The sequence below is a fragment of the Mobula hypostoma genome, chromosome 13, assembly GCF_963921235.1.
Source record: "Mobula hypostoma chromosome 13, sMobHyp1.1, whole genome shotgun sequence".
Taxonomy (NCBI): Eukaryota; Metazoa; Chordata; class Chondrichthyes; order Myliobatiformes; family Myliobatidae; genus Mobula; species Mobula hypostoma.
The window spans coordinates 52,493,172-52,516,160 of record NC_086109.1 but is presented as its reverse complement, the minus strand read 5'-3'; the positions used below and the strand labels follow the sequence as shown (position 1 = coordinate 52,516,160).

General features: G+C 44.2%; 1 protein-coding gene across 4 annotated transcripts in view; it reads right to left on the bottom strand.

Moving 5' to 3' along the window:
* LOC134355592 (protein unc-13 homolog A-like) overlaps nt 1-22,989 on the bottom strand; it is a 1,022,883-nt gene that overhangs the window by 847,311 nt on the left and 152,583 nt on the right. For all 4 annotated transcript variants that reach the window (XM_063065696.1, XM_063065695.1, XM_063065693.1 and 1 more), the window contains one exon: nt 18,758-18,857. In XM_063065696.1, the coding sequence (XP_062921766.1) occupies nt 18,758-18,762 (5 nt within the window). In that variant the 5' untranslated portion in view covers nt 18,763-18,857. The remainder of the gene's footprint in view (nt 1-18,757; nt 18,858-22,989) is intronic.

Sequence of the window (22,989 nt, the reverse complement as noted above, 5' to 3'; positions counted from 1 at the left end):
ATTCTATGAGATTCGTCAGACATGATTTTCCTTTCACAAATCCATGCTGACTTTGTCCGATCATTTCACCGCTTTCCAAATGGATACATGCTCCACTACAGCTCCGTTGATGTAGATGGGGATGTGAGTGTGCCTGCTAGCATGCCTGAAGTCCACATTGATCTCCTTGGTCTTCTGGGTGTTAAGGGCCAGGTTGTTGTCGGCACACAACGCAGCAAGGTGCTGGACCTCGTCCCTGTAGGCCGTCTCGTCATCCCCTCTGATCAGGCCAACCACCGTGGTGTCATCTGCGAACTTGATTATGGAGTTAGAACCATGTACAGGAACGCAGTCATAGGTGAAAAGGGAGTACAGAAGAAGGCTCAGCACACAGCTTTGAGGCACGCCGGTGCTCAGGGTGAGAGTGGAGGAGGAGAGGTTATCTAAATTAACTGATTGGAATCTGTTAGTCAGAAAGTCCAAGGTCCAATTGCAGAGGGATGAGCTGATACCAAGCTAGCAAAGTTTGGCCATCAGCTTGGACGGGATTACAGTATTGAATGCTGAACTAAAATCAATGAACAGCATTCTGACGTAAGAGTTGGGGCTGTCCAGGTGGGTCAGGGAAGAGTGAAATGGTTTGGAGTCCTCTGTTGACTTATTGGTGCCATATTTCAGATGTGATAGAACCAGTCTCTCAAAGCACTTTGCAATGATGGGGATGAGTGCAACTGGGCAGAAGTAATTCAGGCCCGTGGCAGTGGAATGCTTCTGCACCGGCACGATGGTGGCAATCTTGAAGCTTGTGGGGACAACCGCCTGGGCCAAGGACAGATTAAAAATGTCCGTGAAGACCCCGGCCAACTGCCCTGCACAGACTCTGAGCACACAGCCAGGTATTCCATCCGGACCAGCTGCCTTCCGTACATTCACCCTGCTCAGGGTGGCTCAAACATCGGAGGTGGAAAGTGAGAGAGACAGTTCACCAGGTGGGAGATCTGCTTTGAGGGTGACCTCCTTGTTCTCTCAGTCAAAGCAAGCGTAGAAGTAATTGAGCTCATCAGGGAGGGAAGCAGAGCTGGAAGACGGCACAGTACCAGGTGGAGAATATCTCTACATTCTCTGCATTTTCACATGCTTAGAAATGCTTATATCATATTTGCTGCCATCACTGCCCCAGAAGCCTATTCTACTGTGTTAAGTTTTTTGAACTTGCCCTTCTGAACTTAAATGCATACCTTCCAGCATAAGACATTTGAACACTGGGAGAAAGAATCTAGCAGACTACCCCATCTATGCCTGTCATCATTTTATAAATCTTGAATTTATATAAGACAGATAAGTCATTTTTTGGTAAGAGGGAGAAGACAGAAAAATGTGGTTCGGAATAGGTGAGAACACAGTGGACTTTGATAATATGCTTGGGCATTTTGAAACGATTGTGTTGGGTCTCTAAGAATGTTAAGGTGGCCAAGTCCCAAGGACCTGATGAGATGTATCCCAGGTTATTTAGAATGGCAATTGATTATAGTTCAGGGCCTTGATCAAGATATTTGTGTTTCTCCTGTTACATACCTCAAGGAGAGCTTGTGACTTTCTTGTGAGAATGATGTAATGGTCTCTTGGAGGTCACCTGATGTAATTTTCCCACCAGTGAGGTCACATGATGACATGTTCACCATGGGTATAAAAGGGAAGACCCCTGGTGATGCAGTTAGTTTTCCAGTTAGGACGTTAGTCAGAGTCTCCGTTCCGTTGCGTATTTGCTTTATGACGCAGTTTCATTTTTAAAATGGAGTTTTACGTTCTACTGTAAGGTACAATAGTGCTGGACTGGCAGTTTACCCATTTCTGCCAGATTTGTTGATGTACCTTTTCAGTAGTATTGGAGAATGAAGACTTTATCGAAGTACAGGACCTGAAGGATTAAGAGAAGTTGGTATCGTTTGGCAGTTTAATAAAGGATCAACCTTATTGAGTCTTCGTCGAAGAAGTAGTGACCTGCATCGAAGATAGCTCCTGCCAAAAGAGCAAGGAAGCTCATGCAAGGTTTTGCTCTCTAGAAATATAGGTCAGTTGTTTTTAAGCCGTTTATTTCCTTCATCGTGAATCCTTTGGACAGAACCAACAGGAAAGTCGTGTCTATGAAGAAATCCTTCTCCAAAGAAGTCTCTCCCAATTGACTGTATAAATCTGTTGGACTTTCAAATTTACCATTTTAAGAACTGTATTTGACTTTACCGCTTTAAGAACTGTTTTCCCATTTATCGTTTTAAGAACCAGTACCAAGTGGCAATTTGTTGAACAGCCACATAGTGAGTAACTTCCGGTTAAGGTTTTCATTTGTTTTCTCTTACTGTTTATCCGTGTTTAATAAACGTTTGGTTGTTTTTATATAACCTGATTCGATTGATATTCATTGTTGCCGGTTACGTAACACTACCCCCCACCCCCCACCCCCAAATCATTGGTTGAAGTCCCAGAGGAATAGCTTTGATCAAAAAGGAATATAGGGATAACCCTGGAAACTATAGACTGATGTGTCTCATGTCATTGGTGAGGAAGATATTGGAGAGGGTACTTGGGAAAAGGATTTATAAAAAATAGAAAAAGTGTGCCTTAATTAGGGTTGGTCAGCATGGCATTTTGTGGGGTAGGTCACATCTGCTTCTGGATTGGAGTTTTTTGTAGAGGTGATTAGGGTGATCAATTACATAGAGCAGTAGATGATCTCTACATGGATTTTAGTGAGGCATTTGACAAGACCTCTCATGGTAGGATCATGGTAGTGGTCAATATGTCTTATTCTGGCTGGAGGCTTGTGATTAACAGTACACCATAGGGACCACATACTGATGCATACTGTATGTATGTATGTGACCACAATGAAACTGTGGATTGGTGGGTTAGTAAATTTGCAGGTGGCACAAAGACTGTTGGTGTTGTGGTTAGTGTAGAAGGTTATCAAAGGATACAGCCAGCTATAGATCAATTGTAGATATGGACGGAGAAATGGCAGATCTCATCAAATGTGACATTTTGCCCTTCATACGGGCAAATCTAAAGGGCAAGTACACAGTTAATGCTGAACCTTTCATTGTATTGAGGTACAATGGGATCTTGGGGTCCTAGTCCATAGCTCCCTGAAAGAGGCTTCATAAGCTGATTGGGTGGAAAAGTAGGCATTTGGCATGCTTAACTTTATCAATTGAGTTACTGCACTCAAGAGCCAGGAAGTTGTGTTAATGCTCAAAACCTGGGCCTCCATACCTCCCTCTGCAACTGGATCCTTGACTCTCTCACTGGGAGACCACAGTCACTGCAGATCAGAAATAACATCTCCTTGCTGATAATCAACAGCAGCACAGCTCAATGATGTGTGCTTAAGATTTAAGATGGCGCTGCTGAAAGTGAGTAACTACTTAATTGTGGTTACCAAAACAAGGGTTTCATAATGTTTACTCCGCTGTGTGTTGAACTGAGGCCAAGGCTGCAGGCCTGCTTTGAGGGGGAATGGAGCGGATCCAATTCAGAGAAGAGGAGAAGCAGATTTAAGGCCTGTCCACCTAAACCGAGAGTAAGGTTTTATCAATCTGAGTGCTGGGCTGATAATAGAAAGTGTGGAAACTAGCTGAAATGTGGTTGCGGAGTCTAGGCCCAGAGTGCATCAATGTGTCAGGGCCCAGGTCCTAGACCTGATGTTTGGACGACTTAAATGCTGGGCCAGATGGATTGAAAAGGCAGGGTGTTGGGACCAGAGGCAAGAGTCATGCTGGCTCTGCTTGCTGTTCCACAATATTTACTTGGTTCTTTGCTGCGCCGAGGCTGTGGCCCACTCCAGCTGTTTTGGGTTTCATAATGTTTACTCCGCTGTGTGTTGAACTGAGGCCAAGGCTGCAGGCCTGCTTTGGCTGCTTCATGTCTGAAGACTCACTTTCATCTAAACTGCTGTTCCTCTCTGCACCTTCTGGTGCATCAGGTGGCAAACTTGCCATTTCTTCAGCATTTGTCTGTTTTTTCTAAAATGAAGCCAAGTTGCCAGCTCAATGCTCATCGCAACATAGGCAGAAAGCAAGCAAGGAGGCAGCCAGACTCAAACTCGGGACCACTCACCTCAAAGTCCAGTGTGGATGCCATTACACCACGCTGGCCCTTTTCTTGGTTATTTTTATTTTTATGGGTTCTTTTGTGGCTGCCTGTAAATGATGAAAAAAGGTTGTAAAATGTTCAAAATGCGTACACATTACAGAACATTGAGATTTGTCTCCCAACAGGCAGCCACAAAGACGCCCAAAAAAACCCATATATGTTAAAAATAGACTAACGCCCAATGTGCAGAGAATAAAAACCACATCGTGTCCATACAAAAAGTGCCCATAAAAAATGACACCTAATTGGCAATGAAAAAAATCATGCAAACATTAACCATAAGCAAAATCATTTCTGAAGTCTGCAAAGAGAAACCCATAGTTCAGCAAGGAGCTGGTAAACGTCGTGGAGCAGCAATCTGAACCAGCCCATATTTAGCCTTGGGCCCCAATACCCTGACCTTTTCAATCTGGCCTAGCACGTAATTCTCTATCTGAGTATCAGATTCTACCACTTCAGTGATCTGAACCAGACTGCCCCTCACCTCGGGCCTCGACACCGTGACCTTTTCAATCTGGCTTGGTGCTTAAATCTCCATCACAACAATAGACTCTGCCACTTGTTGTGCTGGACTTTGCCACCTTGATTCAGCCTATAAACCTTGGTCTGAACATCATGTTCAGTTGTGCCATTATGCTCTGGGGCCTGAAGCCTGCAACTTGGATTCAGCATGTGCCCGTCCTCTCATGCTGTTCCACTCTCAGCGAAAGGCTCGCTGCATTGCCTTGCCTCAGTTCTGCCACATCAAATTGCCTCCAATTCCATAGGGAGGTCACAGACTATTACTTGCAATGATCATTTGCCAAATAAAAACTGGTTAACAAAGTACCTGGTTGCTTACAAAGATTGATTTGAGTAGTATGTTGACAAAGGAAACACAGGCAAGACAGAAGCTTTTAAAGGTGAGATAGTGAGACCTCAAGATCTGCAGGTTCCTGTTCGAGTGAAAGACAAGGCTAGTAGGAGTAGGATGATAAAGCTTTGGTCAGAAAATAAGCATGTATAGGTCAGGTACAGACAACTGAAAAGAAGCAAATTCCTGGATAAATATTGAGGATGCAGAAGTATTCTCAAAAAGGAAATCAAAAGGGCAAAAAGTGGATACGAGGTACCTTTGGCTGAAATGATTAAGGATAATCCAAAAGACTTTTTCAGTTAAAAAAAGGGGGGGGGAATAAATACAGATGAACACAGTCCCCCAAGACCAAAGGGGATAGTGGAGCTGCAGGTGACAGGAAAGGTCCTCAATGAATATTTCTCCTCCATTCTTACCATGCATAAAGATATGCTAGGTTTACTTGCATCATTGTTAGCCACAGATCAGGTATCAGTAACTAGAGGGTATCAAATCTTATGTATTTATTTAAGGAGAGGAGCAAATAAAAACCTGGCAACTATAAACCAGTAAGCTTAACCACTTCGGTAATTAAGTTAATGGAGAGGATACTGGGGAATAAAATGTGTGTGTATCTGGAGAGACAACAATTGATTAGGGATACTAGTATGCTAGATTGTCAACCTTTTGAAGCATGTGGGAACCTCTGACTGCAGCAGAAAGAGACTGAAGATGTCTTTGAACATTCCTGCCAGTTCGTTGGCAAAGGTGTTCAGTGCCCCATCAGGTAATCAAGGGCTGATGCCTTGCAAGGGTTTGCCCTCTTGAAAGATGTTCTCATGTTGGCCTCTGATACAGAGAATCACAGGGTCACTTGATGCTGCAGGGATTTGCATTGGTGTAGTTTTATTCTCCCTTTCAATGCATGCATTAACTCATCTGGGAGTGAAGCATCACAGCCAATGATGGTAGGTTTCACCTCGTACTGTACAATGCTCTGCAAACCCTGCCAGTACTGTTGTGCATCTAATTCCAACTGCAACTTCAGTTAAAATTGTTTAAAATAGCCTTCTGCAGGTCATATACTTCTGGGTCACCAGTCTTGAAGCCACACATCTAGCCCTCAGATCTCCTGGTTCATACATTACATTGTATTACATTGTACTGCTGCTGCTAAGTTAACAAATTCCATGACATATGTTGGCGATAATAAACCTGATTCTGAAAAGTAACAAGAGACAAGCAATACAGCTTACACCAGTGAACAGCAAATTAATGTAAATGGAACACTGGACACTGGCTCATCTGTTTCAGTCTTTCCACAAAATAACTTTGAAGGGCATTTCAAAGATACAGAACTGAAGCCTGCAGATATCCAACTAAGAACTTATACTGGAGAAAAAAAAACTCCTCCTGTGGGGATCACAATCATAACAGTGAACAGTGAAATACAACAACCATCAAGCTACATTGAGCAAGGGGTAAAAACAGGAAGGCTAGCATTGTGGGGTTGTGACAACTACAACTTGATTGAAGATCCATCCACAATTTGCATGCTATATCCCCTATAATAGAGTCAACTGAAAGTGAATTAAGTACTGGATGATGCCACAGCAGTGCTCAAGGATGGTATTGGAAAACTCAAACATATGAAGGGTAAAATTGTGTGAAATAAAAATTCCACAGCAAGTTTTACAAAGAATGTCCAATTCCTTAAATTATCAGTGATAAAGTAGCCAGTGAGCTTTCCAAGGTTGAGTGGAGCCCAAGGGCCATGCCAGTGCTCCCAGTAGCCAGGGAGGATGGGACTGTCAGAATCAATGCGGTCAGAAACTGCTCACACAGGCCATTGGACTGTGGGTGCTACACCGTGGTATGATGCAACCCAACACCGAGGTTCTAGTCTATCACAGCCCATGGGCCCTAGTGGACTGCAGTCAGTGAAAATATCAAATGGGGTGCCAAACCGAGGAAACAAGGTGCTGATGAATGCCCAAGCCACATCCGCGACCGGCATCGATGCTAGAGAGATGATCTATGGATACTTGGTGGTATGCTCCACCATGGTAAGGAGATGTGTGAAACTGCAGGTGAGGGAAAGAGTACCAACCAGATCCACATTGACATGGTCAAACCACCACTCAGGGATTTCAAAAGACATCACTCCAATTACGCACATCCTTTCCCAAGTCATGCCACACAAACTTTAGTGGAACCAATCTCAGTAAGGCCTCCCGGCCTGGATTTGAGAGGCCATGAATTGAGTTGAAAACAATTTCTCTCCAATCTGCATGCACCATGGGGCCAGTTGAGACATTGGATAAGAGAGAAGCTCCAGCTTCCCCAAACTTAATGTGAGCCAAACACAGGCCCATGGCTGCTGTTTGGTAAGCCTGGACCTCTGGGTCAATAGCTTGGTCGGCTACCATGACAGCATAGTCAACCCCTCAACAGCTGGCCATGAGAGGCAATCAGCCACCGCATTACTTTTCGCCTTGATATGTTGCATATCAGCTCTGAACTCTGATACACAGGTCAGGTGGCATTGCTACTGTGCAAGACAAAGGTGTGATATTTTGGCCATCGTGTGCACGAGGGGTTTCTGGTCAACGAACACTGAAATGGTGAGCCCCTGAAAGAAAACAAAAATGGCAGACAGCCAAATAGAGAACCAAGAAGCTCACAGTGAAGCGTGCAGTACTTAGTCTCGGGGGACAGAGCTGCTGGCTGAAGACGGTGAGTGGGTCCCACATGCTTCCAACCAACTGTTCATGCACAGCACCCACATCGTAGCCCGATTCATCAGTAGTAATGACTATAGGTCTGTTGGGGAGCAGCTGCAGCAGTAATCATATTGGAAGGAGTTAATTTGGTGTCATCAAATTCTCTGGTCATGTCCGCTGACCAGTCAAGTACAGAGGCATGCAAAAGTTTGGGCACCCCTGGTCAAAATTTCTGTTACTGTGAATAGCTAAGGGAATAAAAGATTAACTGATTTCCAAAAGGCATAAAGTTAAAAGGTGACACATTCCCTTAATATTTTAAGCAAGAAAACTTCTTTATTTCCATCTTTTACAATTTCAAAATAACAAAAAAGGAAAAGGCCCCGAAGCAAACATTTGGGCACCCTGCATGGCAGTACTTAGTAACACCCCCTTTGCAAGTATCACAGCTTGTAAACACTTTTTGTAGCCAGCTAAGAGCCTTTCAATTCTTGTTTGGGGGATTTTCGCACATTCTTCCTTGCAAAAGTCTCCTAGTTCGGTGAAATTCTTGGGCCGTCTTGCATGCCTCTATTTGAGGTCTATCCACAGATTCTCGATGATGTTTAGGTCAGGGAACTGTGAGGGCCAAGGCAAAACCTTCAGCTTGCGCCTCATGAGGTAGTCCATTGTGGATTTTGAGGTGCGTTTAGGTCCATTATCCTGTTGTAGAAGCCATCCTCTTTTCACCTTCGGATTTTTTACAGATGGTGTGATGTTTGCTTCCAGAATTTGCTGGTATTTAATTGGATTCATTCTTCTCTCTACCAGTAAATGTTCCCCGTGCCTCTGGCTGCAACACAAGCCCAAAGCATAATCGATCCACCCCCATGTTTAAACTAATTTGGCAGGGGGATGGGAACCAGAATGATAGAGCGGAAGAAGGGGAAAAAGGAAATAAATCTAAGATAGTGAGCAGTAAAGATGTCAGGAAAGACAGGCAGGTGATGGGGCAAATTTGTAGCCATTGGGATGAGCTGCAGTGCAATAAAGTTGCAGTGAAATCAAAGCGAGAAGTACCAAATACTGGTCTTAAGGTGTTATACTTAAATGCACGCAGCATAAGGAATGAGGTGGATAATCTTGTCGTGCAGCTACAGATAAGGCGGGTATGATATTGTGGCCATCACTGAGACGTGGCTAAAGGATGCATGTCTCTGGGAGCTGAATGTCCAAGGATACACAGTGTATCGGAAGGATAGGAAGGTAGTGTTACGAGAATACACATAAAATTAAGATGTTTGCTGGCCTGGGCTAGCATCAGTGGCATCAGCAGTTGGTCTGCCACCTGCCCTCAGGGGAAGGAGAGATAAGGAACAATGGAGCAGCGTCTGGAGATGTGTAATGAAGGAACGGGGGAGAGAGAGAGCTGTCTGGAGCGGCTCCCCTCTTTGAACCTTGAACTGTTTGAAGTGATGGACAGGCGATACCCCAGCAGGGGGATAAAAAGGGACAGGTTCGCTAAGACAGACACACACGCCACCCGAGGTAACAAGACCCTGGAAGCGGTGCGCCTCTCACGAGTGGGTGAGAAGTGCCAGACAACGACAAGGGTGGAAAGGTACGATCAGCGGGAACCCGGTGTGTGTCCGCCCTTGCCTGGGTGCCGGGTTCACTGCAGAGGATCGACCGCATCTGGAGGAGGGGTCACAGTCGGTGACCTCAGGTGACATCACCAAGGACCCGCCCAAAAGCTGTTTGTGAGCCATCTCGCTGGTCTGTGAGCCATCTTGCTGGTCTGTGAGTGAAGCAGTGTTCTGAATGATCAGTTGTTCCTATTCTATCTCTCTCTTCCCCCACGTTGTCCACCGCCATGGCAACGATTACTGCGAACTGAACTACTAACTGGACTGAACTTTGAGTCATTTTGAAATTGGTCATTTACCCCTAGACAACGATAGAGCTTGATTGATGCTGTTATCTTAATGCTGTGCACATGTGTGTTTATCATCACTGAACTGTTGCATTTATTATCCTTTCGATTACTGTGTTGCTTGTTTCTTTAATAAAACTTTCTTAGTTCTAGTACTCCAGACTCCAACTGAGTGATCCATTTCTGCTGGTTTGGCAACCCAGTTACGGGGTACGTAACAGTAGGCAGAGGCGGAGGCGTGGTTTTATTGGTAAGAAATGATATTAAATCATTAGAAAGAGGTGATATAGGATCAGAAGGTGCAGAATCTTTATGGGTTGAACTAAGAAATCGCAGGGGTAAAAGGACCCTGATGGCAGTTATTTATAGGCCTCCAAACAGCTGCAGTGATGTGGACTACAAATTACAACAGGAAATAGAAAAGGCTTGTCAGAAGGGCAGTGTTATGATAATTGTGAGGGATTTTAACATGCGAGTGGATTGGGAAAATCAGGTCGGGCACTGGATCTCAAGAGAGAGAATCTGTAGTATGTCTGCGAGATGGCTTTTCAGAACAGCTTGTTGTTGAGCCCACTAGGGGATCGGCTGTACTGGATTGGGTATTGTGTAATGAACCAGAGGTGATTAGAGCGATTGAGGTGAAGGAACCCTTAGGAGACAGTGATCATAGAAACATAGAAACATAGAGAATAGGTGCAGGAGCAGGCCATTCGGCCCTTCGAGCCTGCACCGCCATTTATGATGATCATGGCTGATCATCCAACTCAGAACCCTGCACCAGCCTTCCCTCCATACCCTCTGATCCCCCTAGCCACAAGGGCCATATCTAACTCCCTCTTAAATATAGCCAATGAACTGGCCTCAACTGTTTCCTGTGGCAGAGAATTCCACAGATTCACCACTCTCTGTGTGAAGAAGTTTTTCCTAATCTCGGTCCTAAAAGGCTTCGCCTTTATCCTCAAACCATGACCCCTCGTTCTGGACTTCCCCAACATCGGGAACAATCTTCCTGCATCTAGACTGTCCAATCCCTTTAGGATTTTATATGTTTCAATCAGATCCCCCCTCAATCTTCTAAATTCCAACGAGTACAAGCCCAGTTCATCCAGTCTTTCTTCATATGAAAGTCCTGCCATCCCAGGAATCAATCTAGTGAACCTTCTTTGTACTCCCTCTATGGCAAGGATCTTTCCTCAGATTAGGGGACCAAAACTGCACACAATACTCCAGGTGTGGTCTCACCAAGGCATTGTACAACTGCAGTAGTACCTCCCTGCTCCTGTACTCGAATCCTCTTGCTATAAATGCCAGCATACCATTCGCCTTTTTCACCGCCTGCTGTACCTGCATGCCCACTTTCAATGACTGGTGTATAACGACACGCAGGTCTCGTTGCACCTCCCCTATCAGATCATAACATGATTGAGTTCACTGTGAAATTTGAAAAAGAGAAGCTGAAATCTGATGTGTCAGTATTTCAGTGGAGTAAAGGAAATTACAGCGGCATGAGAGAGGAACTGGCCAAAGTTGACTGGAAAGGGACACTGGCAGGAAAGACGGCAGAGCAGCAGTGGCTGGAGTTTATGCGAGAAGTGAGGAAGGTGCAAGACAGTTATATTCCAAAAAAGAAGAAATTTTCGAATGGAAAAAGGATGCAACCATGGTTGACAAGAGCAGTCAAAGCCAAAGTTAAAGCAAAGGAGAGGGCATACAAGGAAGGAAAAAATTAGTGGGAAGACAGAGGACTGGGAAGTTTTTAAAAGCTTACAAAAGGAAACTAAGGTCATTAAGAGGGAAGAGATTAACTATGAAAGGAAGCTAGCAAATAATATCAAAGAGGATACTAAAAGCTTTTTCAAGTATATAAAGAGTAAAAGACAGGTGAGAGTAGATATAGGACCGATAGAAAATGATGCTGGAGAAATTGTAATGAGAGATAAGGAGATGGCGGAGGAAATGAACGAGTATTTTGCATCACTCTTCACTGAGGAAGACATCAGCAGTATACCAGACACTCAAGGGTGGCAAGGAAGAGAAATGTGCGCAGTCACAATTACGACAGAGAAAGTACTCCGTAAGCTGAATAGTCTAAAGGTAGATAAATCTCCTGGACCAGATGGAATGCACCCTCATGTTCTGAAGGAAGTAGCTGTGGAGATTGCGGAGGCATTAGCAATGATCTTTCAAAAGTCGATAGATTCTGGCATGGTTCCAGAAGACTGGAAGATTGCAAATATGACGCCGCAATTTAATAAGGGGGCAAGGAAGCAAAAACAAAATTATAGACCTGTTAGCTTGACATCGGTGGTTGGGAAGTTGTTGGAGTCTATTGTCAAGGATGAGGTTACAGAGTACCTGGAGTAATATGACAAGATAGGCAGAACTCAGCATGGATTCCTTGAAGGAAAATCCTGCCTGATAAACCTTTTACAATTTTTTGAGGAAATTACAAGTAGGCTAGACAAGGGAGATGCAGTGGATGTTGTATATTTGTATTTTCAGAAGGCACACATGAGGCTACTTAACAAGATAAGAGCCCGTGGAATTATAGGAAAGTTACATACATGGATAGAGCATCGGCTGATTGGCAGGAAACAGAGAGTGGGAATAAAGGGATCCCATTCTGGTTGGCTGCCGGTTACCAGTGGTATTCCACAGGGGTCCATGTTGGGGCAGCTTCTTTTTACATTGTACATCAACGATTTGGATTATGGAGTAGATGGCTTTGTGGCTAAATTTGCTGACGACGCGAAGATAGGTGGAGGGGCCGGTAGTGCTGAGGAAACTGAGAGTCTGCAGAGAGACTTGGATAGATTGGAAGAATGGGCAAAGAAGTGGCAAATGAAATACAATGTTGGAAAGTGTATGGTTATGCACTTCAGCAGAAGAAATAAATGGGCAGACTATTATTTAAATGGGGAAAGAATTCAAAGTTCTAAGATGCAACAGGACTTGGGAGTCCTCATACAGGATACCCTTAAGGTTAACCTCCAGGTTGAGTCGGTGGTGAAGAAGGCGTCTGCAATGTTGGCATTCATTTCCAGAGGAATAGAGTATAGGAGCAAGGATGTGATATTGAGGCTCTATAAGGCACTGGTGAGACCTCACTTGGAGTACTGTGGGCAGTTTTGGTCTCCTTATTTAAGAAAGGATGTGCTGACGTTGGAGAGGGTACAGAGAAGTTTCACTAGAATGATTCCGGGAATGAGAGGGTTAACATATGAAGAACGTTTGTCCGCTCTTGGACTGTATTCCTTGGAGTTTAGAAGAATGAGGGGAGACCTCATAGAAACATTTCAAATGTTGAAAGGCATGGACAGAGTGGATGTGGCAAAGTTGTTTCCCATGATGGGAGAGTCTAGTACGAGAGGGCATGACTTAAGGATTGAAGGGCGCCCATTCAGAACAGAAATGCGAAGAAATTTTTTTAGTGAGAGGCGTGGTGAATCTATGGAATTTGTTGCCACGGGCAGCAGCGGAGGCCAAGTCATTGGGTGTATTTAAGGCAGAGACTGATATGTATCTGAGTAGCCAGCGCAAAGGTTATGGTGAGAAGGCAGGGGAGTGGCACTAAATGGGAGAATGGATCAGCTCATGATAAAATGGCAGAGCAGACTCGATGGGCCGAATGGCCGACTTCTGCTCCCTTGTCTTATGGTCTTAACAGTTGGAGAGGGATTCTTTTCATGAAATTCTGCACCCTTTTTTCTCCAAACATACCTTTGCACATTGCAGCCAAAACGTTCTATTTTAACTTTATCGGTCCATAGGACTTGTTTCCAAAATGCATCAGGCTTGTTTAGATGTTCCTTTGAACCTTTTGAATAGAACTCTGTTACTACTGGGTGGTCTATAAAAAAACACCCAGTAGGGTTATTGACCCCTTGCTATTCCTAACTTCCACCGACAGAGACTCAATAGCCAATCCTTCCATGACTTCCTCCTTTTCTGCAGTCATGACACTATCTCTGATCAGCAGTGCCACGCCCCCTCTTTTGCCTCCCTCCCTGTCCTCTCTGAAACATCTAAAGCCTGGCATACTATGTCGCCATTCCTGCCCCTGAGCCATCCAAGTCTCTGTAATGGCCACAACATCATAGCTCCAAGTACTGATCCACACTTTAAGCTCATCCGCTTTACTAAAGAGTATAAGGGTTTTACGGTATGGTGAATTTCTATCACTGCTTCATTCTGCGAGTTGCTCAACTTGTGCTTCCCCTGTATAGTGCCCTTAATCACATACAGTGGCATGCAAAAGTTTGGGCACCCCGATCAAAATTTCTGCTACTCTGAATAGCTAAGCGAGTAAAAGATGAACTGATTTCCAAAAGGCATAAAGTTAAAGATGACATACGTGGCCAAGTGGTTAAGGTGTCGGTCTAGTGATCTGAAGGTCACTAGTTCAAGCCTCAGCTGAGGCAGCGTGTTGTGTCCTTCAGCAAGGCACTTAACCACACATTGCTCTGTGACGACACCGGTGCCGAGCTATATCGGCCCAAGTGTCCTTCCCTTGGACAACATTGGTGGCATGGAAAGGGGAGACTTGCAGCATGGGCAACTGCCAGTCTTCCATACAACCTTGCTCAGGCCTGCGCCCTGGAAACCCTCCAAGGCACAAAAACTATATCAAGTGTGCCTTGGGATTCTCTAAAATCCAAATTGCCAAAGACTTTCCTTGCCCCCTCCTAACTCTCCAAGTCCCTTTCAATTCAATTCTGGCTTCTTGATATTCCTCAAGAACCCTGTTCGATTTTAGCTTTTTCAACTTTACATACGCTTTCTTTTCCTTTGTCTAAATTCACAACTTCTCTTATTATCCAAGGTTCCCTGAGCTTGCTTGCCACCCTTGCTGTCCCTTCATATTGGAACATTCTTCAATTTCATGACATGTGACAATGATATTAAACCTGATTCTCAATTCTGTGCAAATGGACATTATCTTTAATGAGAATGATCTTTAAACATGCTCCACATGCCAGATGAGGATGCCTTCACAAAGTTATTCCCAATTAACTCTCCCTTATTCCTGCCTAAAACTCTTGGATTTGCCCTCCCCTAATTTAGTACTTGGCCAGAAGATCTATATTTATCCTTATCTACCTCTTGGCAAATGCTATAGGCAAAATCCTGATGCAACATATTTATTAAACCACATTGTGCAAATTAAGCAGTCATTTTGCAGGAAGAAATTTCACTGCTATTTTGAATCACTCACTCAGAGAATCCTTCAAATGCAAAGATAAGCCATTGCCTTTCCCAATATAATCCAAGTATCAATGCTGACTGAGTTCAGAAATATAGAGTCATATCATACAGCTTTGGCCTCTGACCAAGATCTGTATAGAGAAATCCCCCAACGTTCGCTTTACGAAACCTCACTGTTACGAAAGACCTACATTAGTTACCTGTTTTCGCTAACAGGTGTTTTCACTGATATGAAAAAAGGTAGCGCACGAAAAAAGCAGCGCACAAAGAAGAGCAGCCGCTCTCCCCCCGATTCAGAATGGCATTCTAGCCGGCATTGCTTAAACACGTGCCTGTGAGCAGCCGTTTGCAAGATGAGTGCTAAGGTATTGGAAAAGCCTGAAAGAGCTCGTAAGGGTGTTACACTTGTAAAACTAGACATAATTCAGCGTTTCGATCGTGGTGAACGAAGTAAGGACAAAGTGAGTTTGGCTTGTGGACGTTGACTAAGATGATGTTGAAGAGGTTTTAGCATCCCATGACCAAGAACTGAGAAATGAAGAGCTGATGCAATTGGAAGAGGAAAGGATAATGATCAAAACCGAATGCAGTACCGAATGGACCGAAAGTGAAGTTGTCCAGGAACTGAACGTGAAGCAACTGCGTGAGATTTTCACTGCAATGATAAAGTACGACTTTAATTTTGAAAGCGTACATCGGTTTGGGGCATATTTGCAAGATGATTTGAGTGCTTACAAAGAACTGTATGATAGAAAAATGCGCGAGGCTACCAGTCGAGCAAGCCTTCCACATCAGCCCCAGCAAACGCTGAACCTCGACCTTTGACATCGAGGCAGGCAGACATAGGAGAAGACAAACTGTCTGCCCTAATGGAAGCAGACGACACCCTCAATGTCCCACCACACCAACCCCCGGGCCGCGGACAGATACCAACTCGCGGAGAATGCGGCGGTAGCCGGGACGCACCCAGCACATCTTTAAGAAAAAAGCCAAAATAAACAAGCTAATTAATTAGGTGCCACCTGGCACGTAAATGTCGGCCCAGATCAGAGGCGATTGCCGATTGCGTCGTCTCTGATCTGGGCCGACATTTACATGCCGGACGGCACCTAATTAATTAGCTTGTTTATTTCGGCTTTTTTCTTAAAGATGTTCTGGGTGCGTCCCGGCCACCGCTGTACCCCTGCAAGCTTCGCGGATTGGTATTGGTTCACTGCCTGGAGGGTGGGGGCCACTGCACCACCCCAACCTCCGACGACTCAGCCTAACACACCATCATCAGTGTGCTCGGCGCTGTCTTCCTGATTCCCGTAAGTGATACTACACTGTACATACAGGTGTCCCCCGCTTTTCGAATGTTCCTTTACGAAGCCTCACTGTTACGAAAGACCTACATTAGTTCCCTGTTTTCGCTAACAGGTGTTTTCACTGTTACGAGAAAAGCAGTGCGCGAAAAAAATCAGCGTGCAATAAAAGACAGCATGCGCCCCGAGCAGCCCCTCTCCCCCCGGATTCGGAACTGCAATCTCGCCGGCACTGCTTAAACACGGGCCTGTGAGCAGCCGTTTGCAAGATGAGTTCAATGGTATCGGAAAAGCCTGAAAGAGCTCATAAGGGTGTTACACTTAGCATAAAACTAGACATAATTAAGTGTTTTGATCATGGTGAACGAAGTAAGGACAAAGTGAGTTTGGCTTGTGGAAGTTACGAAGATGATGTTGAAGAGATTTTGGTATCCATGACCAAGAACTGATAGATGAAGAGCTCATGCAATTGGAAGAGGAAAGGATAACAATCGAAACCGAATGAGTAATGATAAAGTACGACTTTAATTTTGAAAGGGTATGTCGGTTTAGGGGATATTTGCAGGATGGTTTGAGTGCTTACAAAGAGCTGTATGATGGAAAAATGCACGAGGCTCAGCAGTCAAGCAAGCCTTCCACATCAGCCACAACAGACAACGAACCTTGACCTTCGACATCGAGGTGGGCAGTCATAAGAGAAGATGAGCTGCCTGCTCTAATGGAAACAGACAACGAGATGACACCCCAGTGTCCCACCACCCCAACCCCAGGCCGCGGACAGACACCGATTCGCGGAGAATGCAGCAGTAGCCAGGAGACACACAGCACATCTTTAAGAAAAAAGCCAAAATAAACATGCTAATTAATTAGGTGCCGCCTGACATGTAATTGTCAGCCCGGATCAGAGCCGATGTAATTGGCAATCGGCACCGATCTGGGCCAACAATTACGTGCCGGGCAGCACCTAATTAATTAGCATGTTTATTTCGGCTTTTTTCTTAAAGATGTGCTGTGTGCCTCCTGGCTACCGCTGCATGCTTCGCAGATAGGTATCGGTTCGCTGCCTGGAGGGTGGGGTCCACTGCACCACCCAACCTGCGACGACTCAGTCTAACACACCATCATCACTGTGCTCGGCAAGCTGTCCCGATTCCGGTAAGTGATACTACACTGTACATACATTATTTCTACTTTATATCATCTGTGTATTTTTACGTGTTATTTGGTATGATTTGGCAGCTTCATAGCTTAAAGGTTACTGGAGAACGCTTGCGCCGTGTTTTTGCCGACGGCGCTTATGTGAGATTTTCGCTACAGAGAACAGTTCAGGCAATGATTGTGGAAAAGTATTTCTACTTTATACAAGCTGTATATCATTCCTGCTTTTACTATATGTTACTGTTATTTTAGGTTTTATGTGTTATTTGGCATGATTTGGTAGGTTATTTTTGGGTCTGCGAACGCTCACAAAATTTTCCCATATAAATAAATGGTAATTGCTTCTTCGTTTTACGACATTCCGGCTTACGAACCGTTTCATAGGAATGCTCTACCTTCAGATGGTAGGGGAAACCTGTACATTATTTCTACTTTATATCAGCTGGGTATTTTTGTGTGTTATTTGGTATGATTTGGCAGCTTCATAGCTTAAAGGTTACTGGAGAGAGTGTTTCTGCCGAAAGCACTTGTGTGAGATTTTCACTATGGAGAACAGTGCAGGCAATGATTGTGGAGAAGTATTTCTACTTTATATAGGCTGTGTATTTATCGTATCATTCCTGCTTTTACTATATGTTACTGTTATTTTAGGTTTTATGTGTTATTTGGTATGATTTGATAGGTTATTTTTGGGTCTGTGAACACTCACAAATTTTTGCCATATAAATAAATAGTAATTGCTTCTTCACTTTATGACATTCCGGCTTACGAAACATTTCATAGGAACACTCTACCTTTGGATGGCGGGGGAAACCTGTAATAGTGTTGCACAGATTAGATCTTAAAACATTCTTGGGTGGCCTTCCCACTTCATGGAACTCCAAAACATCAGATCATGCTGGGCCAATCCTCTATCAGCTGTTGAATCCCAGACTAAATCTGGGCAACACAATCATTCAGAGCCCCGTCCCAGTTCCCAACAACCTCAAGCCCCAATTCACAAAAATGGCGTTCCCAGTATTGCTCTGACTGAAACTGACTACTTAACAAATTTAATCTGAAAGGAAATCAGAGATTTGAGAAAAAGTCAAAGTTTAAATAAAACAGTAGAGCACAGGAACAGACCCTCTGGCCAATAACACCTCTGCAAACCAAACATTTCAAATTAAATTAAAATTGTAAACAAAAATAAAGAAAAAAATACCTTGTATACCTTGCTAATGAAGGTCATATCAAGGTGGTTAGTCCAGATACACCACCACTGACTGGCAATAAAACCAAGGAGCCAGATACAAAGTCGGCTGCTCACCACGTCTTTCAGTCTTTCATCTTGAAATAAAAGCAAATCCATTCTAAAGGTATAGAGAGTACAAACTCTTGCATGCATAGTGCAAGATACAATCATTGAATGAACTGAATCTACTTTCTTACACTAACTGCAGCCTTGCTTCCATTTTCTATGCCTCATCATACAGAATAACAATGAACTTACAACATATAATCCTGTTCCCAAATGGGTTCATTTCCTCGTCTTGCCACGGTGGTACTTCTCAAGTTTTGAACTTTTAGAGTCACATAGGTATTAAATTTGTCTGCAAAATATAAAAAAAATTAGTTGCAAAAATATTCTCAAGTATGTCAGAATCATATTTAATATCAATGGCATAGAGGATGTCATGGAATTTGTTATGTCATGGCAGTACATTGCAATGCATAATAAAAATTAGTAAAAAATCTATAAAATACAAAATATATAAATTAAATTAGTGCAAAAAGAGAGCAAAAAAGGGGGAAAAATGAGGTAGTCTAGATGGTTTCACTGTCCATTCAGAAATCTGATGGTGGGGGGGAGGCGCGGGGGGAGAGAAGAAACTGTTCCTGAAATTTTGAGTGAGAGCCTGCAGACTCCTGTACCTATGCCTTGATGGTAGAAACAAGAAGAGGGCATATCCTGGGTGATTGGAGCCCTCAATGATGAATACTGCCTTTTTGACAGATCACCTTTTGAGGGCATGTTCGATAAAAGGGAGGCTACTGCCCATGATGAAGCTGGCTGAGTTTGCAATGCTCTGTAGCTTTTTCCAATTCTGTGCAGTAGCCCCTCCATTCTAGATGGTGATGCAACCATTTTGTATGCTCTCCACAGTACATCTGTAGAAATCCATGAGTCTTTGGTGACACACTAAGTCTCCTCAAACTCCTAATGAAATACAGCCGCAGTCATGCCTTCTTTGTAATTGCACATGTTGGTCCGAGGATAGATATTCAGAGATGTTGACACCCAGGACCTTGAAACTGCTCACCCTTTCCACTGCTGATCACATGAGGACTGGTGTATATTCTCTCAACTTCCCTTTCTTGCAGTCCACAATCAATTCCATAGTTTTAATGACATTGAGGACAAAGTAGCTGTTGTTGTGACGCAAGTTGATCCATCTTGCTCTTGTACGCCTCATCATCTTAAATTTGCCAACAATAGTTGTGTAATTGGCAAATTTCTGGATGGCATTTGAGCTATGCCTAGCCACACAGTCATAGATATACAGTGTGGAGTAGCGGGCTAAGCATGCATCCTTAAGGTGCGCCAATGTTGTTTGTCAGTGGGGAGGAGCTGGTTTTTCTGATCAGCCTTGACTATGGTCTCCTGGTGAGGAAGTCAAGGATCCAGTTGCAGAGGAAGGTACAATGGCCCAGGTTTTGGAGTTGTTGATTCGAACTAAGTGTTTGACTGTGTTGAATGTTGAGCTGTAATCAGTAAAAGACAGCTTGATGTTGGTATTGCTATTGTCCAGGTGATCCAGGACCAAGTGGACAGCCAGTCAGCCATCCAGTCAGACCTATTGTGGTGATAGGCCATTTACACCAGCTCTAGGTCTGGCCATGACCAACCTCTCAAAGCACTTCATCACAGAAGATATGAGTGCAACTCGGTGAGAGTCATTGTGACAGCTCATCCTGTATTTCTTAGGCACTGGTACGATTGTCAACCTTTTAAAACAAGTGGGAACCTTCAACTGCAACAGTGAAAAGTTGAAGATATCCTGAAACACTCCCACCAGTTAGTTTGCATAGGTTTTCAGTAGCATTCCAGACACATCATCAGCACCAGATGCTTTGAGGGGTTCACCCCCCTGAAAGATGTTCTGATGTCATCTTCAACAGGATCCCACCACCAAACACATCACTCCCTCCCGCGCCCACCCCCCCCCCAACATCCTGCTTTCCGCAGGGATCTCTCCCTATGCAATTGCCTTGTGCATTCATCTCTCCCCACTAATCTCCCTCCTGGAACCTATCCTTGCAAGCGGAACAAGTTCCTGCACCTCCTCCCTCACTACCATTCAGGGCCCCAAACCATCCTTCCAGGTGAGGTGACACTTTACTTTTCTTCCATGGCCTTCTGCCCTCTCCTCCTAGATTCCTCCTTCTCCAGGCCTGCATCTCTTTCACCAACTTCCCAACTGTTACTTCACCCCTCCCCCCTTCCTGGATTCACCTATCACACCTTGTGTTTTCTCCCTCCCCTACTCCCACCCTCTCATCCCAACTCATCTTTTTTTCTCCAGTCCTGCTGAAGGGTCTCAGCCCAAAATGATGACTGTAGCCCTTTCTGTGAATGCTGCTTGGTCTGCTGAGGTCCTCCAGCATTTTGTGTGTTACTTAGATTTCCAGCATCTGCAGACTTTCTCTTGTTGGAGTGAGGTCTCACTAGTGCCTTATAAAGCCTCAGCATTACATCCTTGTTGTTATATTCTAGTCCTCTCAAAATAAATGCTAACATTACATTTGCCTTCTTCACCACCGTCTGAACCTGCATGTTAAACGTTAGGGAGTCCTGCACGAGGACTCCCAAGTCCCTTTCCAACTTGGAGTTTTGAATTTTCTCCCTGTTTAGAAAATAGTCTACATTTTCAGTCCTTCTACCAAAGTCCCATCCCGGTCTTCCAGCTGCCACTTTTTTGCCCATTATCTCTATCTGTCCAAGTCCTTCTGCAGCCTCCCTGCTTCCTCAACAGTACCTGCTGCTCCACCTATCTTCATATCACCACAAATTTGGCCACAAAGCCAACAATTCCATTATCCAAATCATTGATTTACAATGTTACAAGTAGCAGCAACACCGACCCCTGCAGAACACCACCAGCCAATCAGAAAAGGCCCCCTTTATTCCCACTCTTTCCCTCCTGTCAATCAGCCATTGCTTTATCCATGCTAGCATCCTTCAATACCATGGGCTCTTATCTTGCTAAGCAGCCTCATGTGCAGCATCTTGTCGAAGACCTTCTGAAAATCCAAGTACATAACACCCACCAATTCTCCTTCGTCTGCTTGTTATTTCCTCAAAGAATTCCAACAGGTGTGTCAGGCAAACCGGAAAATCCATCCCAAAACACGGGGTGGGGTATGAGGGGCACTCTTTCAAAACAGAGATGCAGAGAAATTTCTTTAGCCAAAGGGTGGTGAATTTGTTGCCACAAGAAGCTGCGGAGGCCAAGTCATTGGGTGTATCTAAGACAGAGATTGATAGGTTCTTGATTGGACATGGCATCAAAGGTTATGGAGAGAAAGCCGGGAACAGGGGTAGACGAGGAGAAAAGGATCAGCCATGATTGAACGGCAGGGCACTTGATAGGCCAGATGGCCTAATTCTGCTCCCAAGTCTTATGGACACCCTTTACAATACAGTCCTAACATCTCTACCCCAGTTCACTTCTCCATTCATGCAAAGATAACTTATGACCCCCTCATTACATCTACAACTCTTAATTACCCTCATGTGATTGCTATACCTTCAAACAACTCAGAGTTTATAAGCCAAAAACTACCTACCATGGTACAGTACAGAAGACGCCTCTCAGAGGAGTGGCAAAATGTCTTCTAGATGACGCAAGTCCAGTTGCCTTGATTTACTACTGCTTGATATACAATGACCTGGATGTCTGAGAACCTTTATAGACATTTGTGAAGATTTTCTCTTAAGGAAACCATGCTGACTTTGGCCTATTTTACCATGTGCCTTTAAGTACCCTGAATCCTCATCCTTAACAATCTCTCCAACATCTTCCCAACCACTGGGGTCAGACCAACTGGCCTAAAATGTCCTTTTTTCTGTCTCTCTCCCTTCTTGAAGAGTGGAGTGACATTTGCAATTTTCCAGTCCTCCAGAACCATACCAGAATCTACAGTGATTCTTGAAAGCTCATTACTAATACTTACACACCCTCTTTTAGAACACCAGGGCATAGTTCATCGGGTCCAGATGACTTATCTACCAACAGACCTTTCCCTTTCACTTTCCCAAGCATCTTTTCCCTACTAATTGCAATTGCACGCACTTCTGCCCCCTGACATTCTCAAACTTCTGGCATACTGCACAGTGACGACAGATGCAAAATACTTATTCAGTTCATCTACCATTCCCTTTACCCCCTCATTACTAGCTCTCCAGAGACATTTTCTAGTAGTCTGAAATCTACTCTTTCCTCACTTTTACTCTTTATATATCTGAAAAAATCTACAGTATCCTTTTTGATATTACAAACAAGACAAAATCTGCAGATGCTGGAAATCCAAGCAACACACACAAATGCTGGAGGAACTCGGCAGACCAGGCTACATCTATAGAAAAAAAGTTCTGCCCAATGGTTTCAGCCCAAAACAATGACTACTTTTTTTCTCCCCATATCTGCTGGCTGGTCTGCAGAGTTCCTCTAGCATTTTGTG